This window comes from Nelumbo nucifera, chromosome 3 (genome assembly GCF_055504915.1).
Source record: "Nelumbo nucifera cultivar China Antique chromosome 3, China Antique-T2T, whole genome shotgun sequence".
Lineage (NCBI taxonomy): Eukaryota > Viridiplantae > Streptophyta > Magnoliopsida > Proteales > Nelumbonaceae > Nelumbo > Nelumbo nucifera.
The window spans coordinates 105,265,003-105,274,897 of record NC_142651.1 but is presented as its reverse complement, the minus strand read 5'-3'; the positions used below and the strand labels follow the sequence as shown (position 1 = coordinate 105,274,897).

The 9,895-nt window shown below is 36.6% G+C and overlaps 1 protein-coding gene across 1 annotated transcript; it reads left to right on the top strand.

The window, feature by feature from the left end:
• Nucleotides 1-8,394: 8,394 nt before the first annotated feature.
• Nucleotides 8,395-9,603, top strand: LOC104598854 (GATA transcription factor-like protein). The gene is made up of 2 exons (XM_010261104.3): nt 8,395-8,701; nt 8,807-9,603. Exons 1-2 carry the CDS (start codon nt 8,567-8,569, stop codon nt 9,404-9,406), a joined length of 735 nt encoding a protein of 244 aa, XP_010259406.1. The 5' UTR covers nt 8,395-8,566; the 3' UTR covers nt 9,407-9,603.
• Nucleotides 9,604-9,895: the final 292 nt, after the last annotated feature.

Genomic DNA, 9,895 nt, shown 5'->3' with positions numbered 1-9,895 from the left:
GTTCAAGTGTATGAAAATGATAATGTTGGCAGTGTATATGAGGACCTTTGATATCATTTTTACGTTATATCTTGGCCAATGGGGATGATGACGATGGGAAGAGTGGATTTATTTTTATTAAATATGTTTAATTTTAGATTTAAGGTTGATTTGCAGAATATTTTGTTTTCGTGACGGTTAGGTTTTAGGGCGGGGAACCGGGGAAATACTCAGCAGAGCTTTGGGAGTTGGGGGCGGCCATGGTTTTTATGAGTCAGGATCTCCTGCCCACGTCTATCCACATAACATAACTACCGTGGGCCTTGCGGAGCTGCGGGCAGGAGATCCAGTTTCGGTTTATATTAGGAGCGAGACGCTGCATCTCATCATGTACATGTAGTCTAGTAGTAGTAAAACAGACTAGATAGCTCACCGCACTTGTCACCACCGATGCAAAATTTGCATTATTTGGGATTAGCGGGGAGGGTTCGTGCCCTGGTTGATATTCTCGGGTGGTTGAATTATGCCGATATAAACCTGAATCGGATTTCGGGTCGGGCCTACAAAGGTTAGATCCTAATCCTAAATATTCATGCTACAGTGGACTCACGGGTTAGACAGGTGGTTTTTTTTATTTTTTTGAATGGTTCAAATGGTTGAATTAACATGACGTTGATATGTGGGCCAGATTGCCTTATATTTCGGGTCATTGGGCATGGAACCTGATATTGCGCGAGCTAGTTGCTCTATCGTGTCGAGTGACTCAAATGTTGATTCAAGAGATTCCCGATGCTCAAGTTAGAAGATGTTTAGAGATTTATTGAGAGTGTATTATCACGCGTGTTCTCTCAGTAGAAGTGAGTGCTTTATATAGGTTTCTAGGGGTGAGCAAAAAAATAGAAAAATCAGTTAATTGAACTGGTTGGTTTAGTTTTGGTTTGGTGTTTTTAAAAAACTAAAGGCATTGGTTCGGTTTCGATTAACCAATTTAAAATATCAGCGGTTAACCTAATTGACCAACCTGTTAATTGATTGGTTTCGATTCGGTTCTAGTTACCGGTTTTTCAAAAATCGGTACTATCGGTTTGGTTCACAAAAAAGGCCCACGGTTCGGGTAACCAAAACGTGAGCACCCCTATAGGTTTCTATGGTTAGAGCCCTTCACAATGGGTCTCATCTTCTCACGAAGCCATTTCCGCTTAGTTGGGGGCATTAATATGTCAGTTGCAAGATCAGTGCGGAGGTTACACCATGACCGAGTTACTCTGAGGCGTGCGATGTAGTAGATCGATTTGATGGTCGAGGTATATGCGCTCTAGAGGTCTCAGGCTGATAGCGTATTGTCACTCCAAGTCAGCAAGTTCTCCTCATAGGTCGCCATCGACTCCTACAGCTCGATTAGTCTCTAAAGAAGGTTGCCACGAGTGGGGAGCCAATCAGTTCATCCTGGCCAAGGTGGAGGTAACTTGCCAACTTGGTTTGCGTACTCAACACCGAGGTGTCACTCGAATGCCATGTGTCGCAAGATGATTAGGAGGGCCAAAGTATCCCACATCAGGACCCTAAACCATTTAGGTTGCACTAGGTTTGGGCTCATGGGTTGGGTCAATTTTATTTAAGATGTGTGTTGATTCATGGGCTGGCTCGACCCAGACCGATATTTTTAGGCTTTGACAAAATTTTAGGTTTATAGGCTTAGACTTTTAATACCAGGCTCGATTATGTTTTAGGCTAGGCTCGGGCTGATTTGATAAGCCCGACCCAGGGCCGAGTTCGTCCCAATACTATTACATATAGTCATGGTTCAAAGTATCGATACGATACGCTCGACACGGGGCGTTCAAAAGATACGGTTCGAAACGCCTGTTTCCATGTGTTTCAGACCCTCAATTTTTTTTAATAATAAAAAATATTTTATAAGTTTCCTAAAAAACTAAACTTTGAAAAAAAAAGTATGTATCGGTCGTTTATAAGTACCGAAACTTGTATTGTATCGATACTTTAAACCTTGCATATAATAGAAATATACATTATTTATATATTATAAATATATAATGCGTATTTACTTATAAAGTTATTATCAAATATTAATTTACTATTCATGAAATATGAATTAATGTATTAATTTATTAAATTATTATCAAATTAATATAATACTAATTTATTAAATTACACAAAAATAGGACATTCTATGTATAGTCGGGCTTGGTCTCGGGCTTTAGGTCTTATATAAGGATTAAATTCTGGCGCAAGACCTAAGCTTGAAGGCCGGGCAAGGCTCGGGCTTGGACATTTTTTATTGATAAAGATGCAAAGTTCGGCCCAACACATGTTTTGGTGAATCAAAGAATTTTTTCTGTTTCGAAGGAGCCAAGTTTGAGAGGTCTAAAGGAGGAAGCTGAAGGGGTGAAATTTAAGGTTGGGGACAAAAAAGAGGATGGTGAGGAAGTAGTGTCATTATAGATGGGGTACCATCATCCCCTTGGGATGTTTGAGGAAGTGGTGATTGGTAACTTAGGAATTGATGTGGATCACAAGAGAGAAGGTTGAGGAGAGAAGTGAGGCTGAAAGGAGTTGGGGTGGTTCCTAATAAATTTCGTTATTCCAATAAGCTGCAACATTGTCCATGTCACCAAGGGTCTTTTTAGGGGTGCTCATGGTTCGGGTGTGGACCTTTTTTCGTAACCGAACTGGTAATATCGGTTTTTAGAAAATTGATAACTGAAACCATTCAGTTAATAGGCTGACTGATTTAGTTAATTGTCAATTCAGTTCCTCAGTTTTTTGGTTTTTTATTTTTACAATAAATTATAAATATATATAAAATATTATATTTTAAATAATAAATAATATATCATATACTATATATTTATATATAATGCATATTTATTAATTTATAATATATAAAAATATTATATATATATATATAATATAAATATATATAAAATATACAAAAATATATGTATACTGGTCAGTTCAGTTAACTGTCGATTTTCTGTATTGATTAACTGAAACCGAACCGACCGGTTCAGTTAATCAATTTTTCATTTCGATTGTTTCTTTTTTTCAGTCGATTTGGTTTTTTGGTTTTTTTGCTCACCCCTAGGACTTTCGAGTGTTGAAGCTCAGTTTCATCGGGGCAGATCCTACGAATAACATTAAGGGTCTGTTTGGTTTGCAATTGGAATCAGAATCCTTTATAATTAGAATTAGAATGGTCTATTCCGATAGTATGTTTGGTTCAAACAGGAATGGAAACAAAAATTGGAATCAGGTAGAATGTGATTTCATTCTCAAGGAGAGGGAGGGAATGACCATTCCCTCAAATGGGGGAATGGCATTCTACCAGGAATAGGAACAGGATTCCAATCACGTACAACCAAACAGTTGAGCCAGTTCGATTCTGATTCCAAACCTCGATTCCCATGAACCAAACAGAACGTAAGAAATTTTGTAAGAGAAATGAAGTGAAACAGTTGGACCATTACTTCGGATTTACGACAGATGGTTAAGAAGGGGAAAACGAATGTAGATGGGATTAAAAATTTTATTTGATGGTGGTTGATATGATTCTAGAAGAAAAAGTAGTGAAGGAATGTTATTTAGATTTTGAGAAATTGCTGAGATCATTGTGATTTGGCAAGAGCCTCAGTTTGCTCTTTTCGGGTGGTGAGGCATTTGATAGAAGAGCTATTGATGAGTTCGAGAGGAGGGAAGAGAGTTTGAAAAAAGTTGTAGAAGGGGAAAGAAGAAAGGGTTGTAACGACAATGTCATAAAAACTAATCAGAACCGCTTTGGCCACTGCTTTTAGGTCAGCAGTTCGACCGTCTGATTTGAACGGATGATCCGTTTCAACTTAAAAAATAATTAAAATAAAAAAGGCCAAAAAACTGCTGTTTCAGTTGAATGAGTCAATGGTTCGACTGTCCGAATCAATAGGTCATTGACCAAGTCACTGGTATTTGACTAAAGAGCGAGTTTAAGGTTAAATGGAACTGATTGACTGAACGACACCTGTGCCAAATGGTTCAACCGTCCAGATCAATACCGGTTCAAAAACACTGTATATTATCTTGTCTGTTTGAGTAGAAGTCGCTCTCACAATGTGTCTATTATCTTCTCTTGTTGGAAGGTTAGGTGGTCTTTGGTGTTGGGGTTGGGGTAGGGGGAAAGAGTTTCTTAGTGGCTGTTGCTCGGGTGATAACTTGTCACCTATCTTTTGTATCTCTTTTTTTTCTTTAGGCCGCATTTGGACACGATGCTAATGGAGTATAAATCCTGGTTTAGGGTAAATTTGCACTCTTTTAATGTATATCATAATTTCAGTCCTATTTGTAGTTTTCTTTGCATTCATTAGCAGCGTAATTTATATTAGTATTTACACAGTCTCCATCTTAGCTTTTATTTCATGTTGCAGCTAAAACCACAATGAAAGAACAACCCATAGATATATCATTAATAATTGTCTGAATGTCTGAAGACGAAAAACAGAAAAAAAAAATCATGTATTTTGTATCATTTCCATAATTACAAAATATCTATTTCATTACACTAATTCTTATTTAATATAATAAATATAAAATATTAGAGATACATATAAACATATATATATATATATTAGTACATATTTGTATGTGACAGTATCTCCAACATAAAACTATTTACAATTCATGGACAGTTCCTTTGCTTAGATAAGGGATAAAAATGTTTAATAAAAAGTCCAAAAAATGGGGCTATTCGATCTTCTATTAATCTATATATATAAACTCTCTTTGCTCCATTACCCCCACCCTTAATTCTCGTTGATTCTCTCTCCTCTTCCCTTTCCACCACTCATATTAAGCCAATTCAACACCCTTTATCTTCATTTTATAATTAGCTAGCTCAATATATATTTGTAAAATTTCTCTTTATCCCTTATCTCCTAAAACCTCTCCGCACTCATAATTTATTGTTCTTAAAACTCTCCTAAAGTCTAATTCATAAAAACCTCTCCTCATTCCTAAAATATTGTTCATAACCAACTTTCTTTATACTCTTAACTAATCCCCACTTCCCTACTTCTAATTAAGACACCTCTCTCTCTCTCTCTCTCTCTCTCTCTCTCTCTCTCTCTCTCTCTATATATATATATATATATATATATTTGATCCATTTAGCTAAAGTGTTGTGGTCTATTGGATCAGGTATGGTTTGGTTTTCATTAATCCGACCCAGTTACAAGCCATTCACTTTGAATGGTATATTATGTATTGTTTATAATTAAAATTTTCAATTTATTTTAGTATAATTCATACCAAAATAAATTAATTATTTTCGTGATTAATTACAAATTCTCAAACAATATTACTATTTTTAATAATTAATAATTTTCATTTTAGTAATATTTTTGGGATTAATTACTAATATTGTCGACAATTTACTAATAGTTTACCAAAATTAATTAATTATTTTTAGGACTTATTAAAAACAATACTAAAATTCACTTGAAATCTATTATTTATATCCATGATTTATTAAAAATTTCCTAAATTTAATACCAAAATTTATTACTGTTTTTAGTAATTAATATTAGTGATATATTAATAATTCATGATTAATTTATAAGTGATATATATAGAAATTTAAAATTTGTTTTATTAGTTAATTAATTACCAATAATTAATTGTTTTATTAATATCAAAATTTTAAAATTAATAATTGTGTCATGAATAATTAAATTGATTATTTAATTAACTATCATTACTTTTAATAATAGTAATCTATCTTTATTAATAGAAATATTTTTATAAATTAAGAATTATAAAATTTATTAATTCATAATTGAGAATTATTTACTATAATTATAAATTTATTAATATTTTTAAAAATATTTATTATAAATTTTAAAAATAATTATTTGATATTTTGTGAATAATTAAAAAATACCATAAAATATTATTGTTCTTAGTAATTAATATTACTAAAAAAATGTAACTATAAATTAAAATTAGTGCTATTAATTACTAGGGGGGACCTTGCGATGCACGAGTTTTGTTAAAAGAATTCAAGGCAAAAGGATCTAGGGGTGTACCTTAGGTTGGGTGGGCCTAACTAGATCCTGACCCAGTTCAACCCAAGCTTGTGCACAAGTTGGGCTTGAGTTTTGAACTTCATGCTAGGTTTAGGCCAAAAAACTTAAGGCTAACCTAAACTCAAGTTGGGTTTGGGTTGAGGCCTCACGTAATTTAAACTCGATCCAACCCAATTTTATCAATATGTTCTACTTAGAAATTGGGCTATAAAACTCAATACACCCAAGCCTAAGTCTAGCCCAAGATGTTATGTTAAGCTCGGGTTGGACATAAGTTGGTAAACTCAGACCTAGGTAGAGGTGTAAAGTGGGTCGTGCTAGGCCCACGGGCCGCCACGGGTTGTGTTGTCCTCCCTAGTGGAAATTTTGGGGGTCGACCGGGCACGGACCACGGCCGAGGCTGAGGCGGGCCCGTGTCGTGCCGTGTCGGCACGTAGGCCTAGGCCGGGCCGGGCTACAAGCCATGCCTTGTGCTTGGGCCAGGCCGGGCTGTACCATAGGATGGGCCTTGGGCTTGGGCTGAACAGGGCTGCACTTTTTTTTCTGAAAATTTTGATTTCTTTTCTAAGTAAAATTGTAAAACTAAAATATTTACTTTGGGAATTGGGAACTATTTAAAAATTAGGAGATGAGAAATCTAAGTTATTTAACACATAAATGAAAAAAAAATACTTAACCAAATTGAAATAAGAATGATGGAATAAAAAATTAGAAAAAAATAGGAATTTTATTTCATTTAAATATGAATAGTACAAATTAATGAATTACAAATACAATGATTGGATCATTGCATACTTGGATGAATAAAATATAAAAATGGAATAAATTAATAAAATATAAAAAATACAATATGGTTACAAATTGAAAATACAAAATTACATTGTTAAAAAATTAAAAAAATATATATCAAATAAAATATAAAAATGAAAAATTCTATACAAGTAGTTAAAATTCACGAATCATCATTAATGACTTAAATCATCTGATTCGGGTGAAATGTCTGGTGTTATATCATGCCCTCTCTTGTCTTGTAATCTATCTTCTACATCTAGCCAATCCTTGAAGTAGATGCACATCTCTATGCTCTCATCGTTCATGTACCTTCCTTTGTCATCTAGAACCCTGATACCTACACTAAAACAAGACTCCGATGGAAATGTAAACACCGGAGGGGCTAGTAGATCACGTACCATGGTGGCAAGAACCGGATAATTTTTTGAGTGTTCACTCCACCAGGCTAAAATATCAAAATTATTTGATACTTTACCTAAATTGAAAAAATTTGCTTGTAAATAAAAATTAAGTTCGGTAAATGAACTTGTAGAACTAGTAGATTTCTGCCTTCTACTTATTAAATAAAAAAATTTTTCTCTTCTACTACTGAGTTCAAGGTCAGAAGTAAAAGAAGAAGATGAACAAGTTGTAGAAATATTTCCTACAAACTGTACATTTCAAATAATAAATTGAACAAATTGAGAGGGCATTTATGTCATTTTTTCAATCCCCCATAAGCAAAATACACAAATACCTCCCTAATATGGCTGTTTATAGCTGTTGGGTGGGTATTTCTATAAACCCTCCCCCCCCCCCACCCCCCCCCCCAAAAAAAAACAAAACTGAAACTAGCCATTGGGGGTGGGGGGTGAGAGGGGGCAATGGCTATATTCCCGTGGCCCAGCATGGCACGGACCTTCGTGCCAGGCCTGACATGGTTCATGGGCCTTCGTGCCGTGTCATGCTAGGCTACGAGCGGCCCAACCCAATTTACACCTCTAGACCTAGTTTAATAAATTATTAGTAATTATTATCATTCTGTTTTAGTTTTATATTAATAAATTATCAGTAATTATTAAAAATTACCAATAATTTTTCAACCTGCCTAACTGAAAATCCAGCCTGACCCGGATCTGCAAAATTATGAGCCGGGCTCAACACTTTACATCCGAAAACTTAGGCCCACCCCATCAATTCAAAACAAGAATGATATCAAATACAACCCTGCTAAGCAATTCAATGAAATTATTATCAAGCCTAACTCGCCAGTATAATTAAAGAGAAGAGAGGAATGTCAATAGTGTTGGATGCTGGGATCATTCGAGAGGAATCGAGGAATAACCAGAGTCGGTCCTTTAAGCTTTGCTCTTGCCACGTAGGCTTTTGTTTTTGTCTCTCTTTTAACCTTGCCTTTCTGTTTGCCAAAACGTGTAGTCCGACGATCCTCCCAACTTCTCCAGCCATCTAGAGGAGACACCTAGCCACAAAAGCCAGATGAGCCAGTTATGCAGCGGCACGCAAGCCAATTTAGGGACTATTTAGGATCTTAGGTCGACCACATCACACTATCTGAGTATCCGAACGCGTGTCAATTTCCCTCTTTTTTCTGGAAGGAGCTAGTTCGTCATCGTCAGTCAGTGTTCCTTCACCCCTTTGCCCTTTCTCTGCACTGCAAGTGATATTCAATTTATTCATTCTTGCACGCACCCCGTTTCCAGCAACAACGAGGAGAAGAAAAAATGCAATCGAGATTGTTAGCTGCAACAAACAGGGCACTGTGCGCCGTTTCTTCCTCATTCTCAGCAGGGTGGATCCGTGCCGCAAGCTCAACGGCTCGGACTGCCGATCCTGCCATTCACGCAGAAAATCCTGAAGTACTCTATCTATCTCTATCTAGATCTCCGTTTGTTTGTTAGCTTGCTATACTGACAGTCTGAGAATTTGGGGTGGAACTGGAAGTAATTCAGGTTATTTTGCAGGGAATGGATGCAAAAGAAGCCGTAAAAGCTGGTATCGTTCAAGATGAACAACAAGAACGAGAGAAGCACGAGAAGGGAAAGGAAGGAAGCAACCCATTTTCCTCTGCCACACCACCGTATGCGTCGTCTACGAAGTTGGAGAGTAGGGAGTTGAACCAGTCCATGGACTCTTCGACACAACAGAAGCGGCGCCACTGCCACAAGGCCAACGGGGTTGCAGTAGCCACAGCCATCGAAGTCGAAAACATCAGCTGCGCGGGTTTGGACGGCTCCCCTTTGCCGATGACGATGGATGAAGTTGAGCGGAGAGAAACACAGCAAGATGACAAAGCGTATTTCAAGGATCGCAAACCATCCCCTTTGTCGGAGGTTGAGTACGCTGATACTAGGAAGCCTATCACACGGGCCACAGACAGCAGCGTTAGCGCCAGAGAATATGGTGGCGGTGGAGATGTAATTGGGTGGAAGCCGGAGCAACTGGATACAGCCGAAGAGACTCTGAGGAGAGCCGCTGAAATTTGGAGAGAATCGGCCATGAGAGGGGATCCAGACTCCCCGCAGTCGAGGGTTTTAAGAGCATTACGTGGTGAGTTGAGTTGAGTTTGTGAGTCGGTCCTTTTAGGTATATTGACTCGAGAGGTTGTAAATAGATAGGCTGAGTTTAGCTCACTTTGTTTTGTACTTTGTAATGCAAATTTCATTTGTATTGATATAAGTGTAAATTAGATAGGCTGAGTTTAAATTTAGGATTACTTTCACTTTGGATTTGAATTTATCTTGTTTGATTTCCTCTAAAAGTATTTGGCCCACGTACTTCCGTTTATCAAGTTGCCACCAGTACTTTGGTTCGAGCGACAATTTGGTTCTCTAATTTTGGGTGAATTTCTTAAACTATCCAATACATTTAAAGGGTGAATTTCTTAGGTTTAGCACCAAGTGTATTCTTACTGTTTAAAAATTCACTTATTTATAAATCCCTTTTGTTTCTGAGTGCCTCTTCACTATTTTACCTTTTATTTTTTTTTAATTTAAAAATAAAATAGAGAAATGAGAGAGAGTACATGACTAGATACCGCCTTCTCTAACAAG

Bases quoted from the DNA above. Each gene is read 5' to 3' on its own strand.
- LOC104598854 (XM_010261104.3), top strand. From the start codon at position 8,567: ATGCAATCGAGATTGTTAGCTGCAACAAACAGGGCACTGTGCGCCGTT. The intron at 8,702-8,806 runs GTACTCTATCTA...GTTATTTTGCAG, and splicing joins TTCACGCAGAAAATCCTGAA to GGAATGGATGCAAAAGAAGC.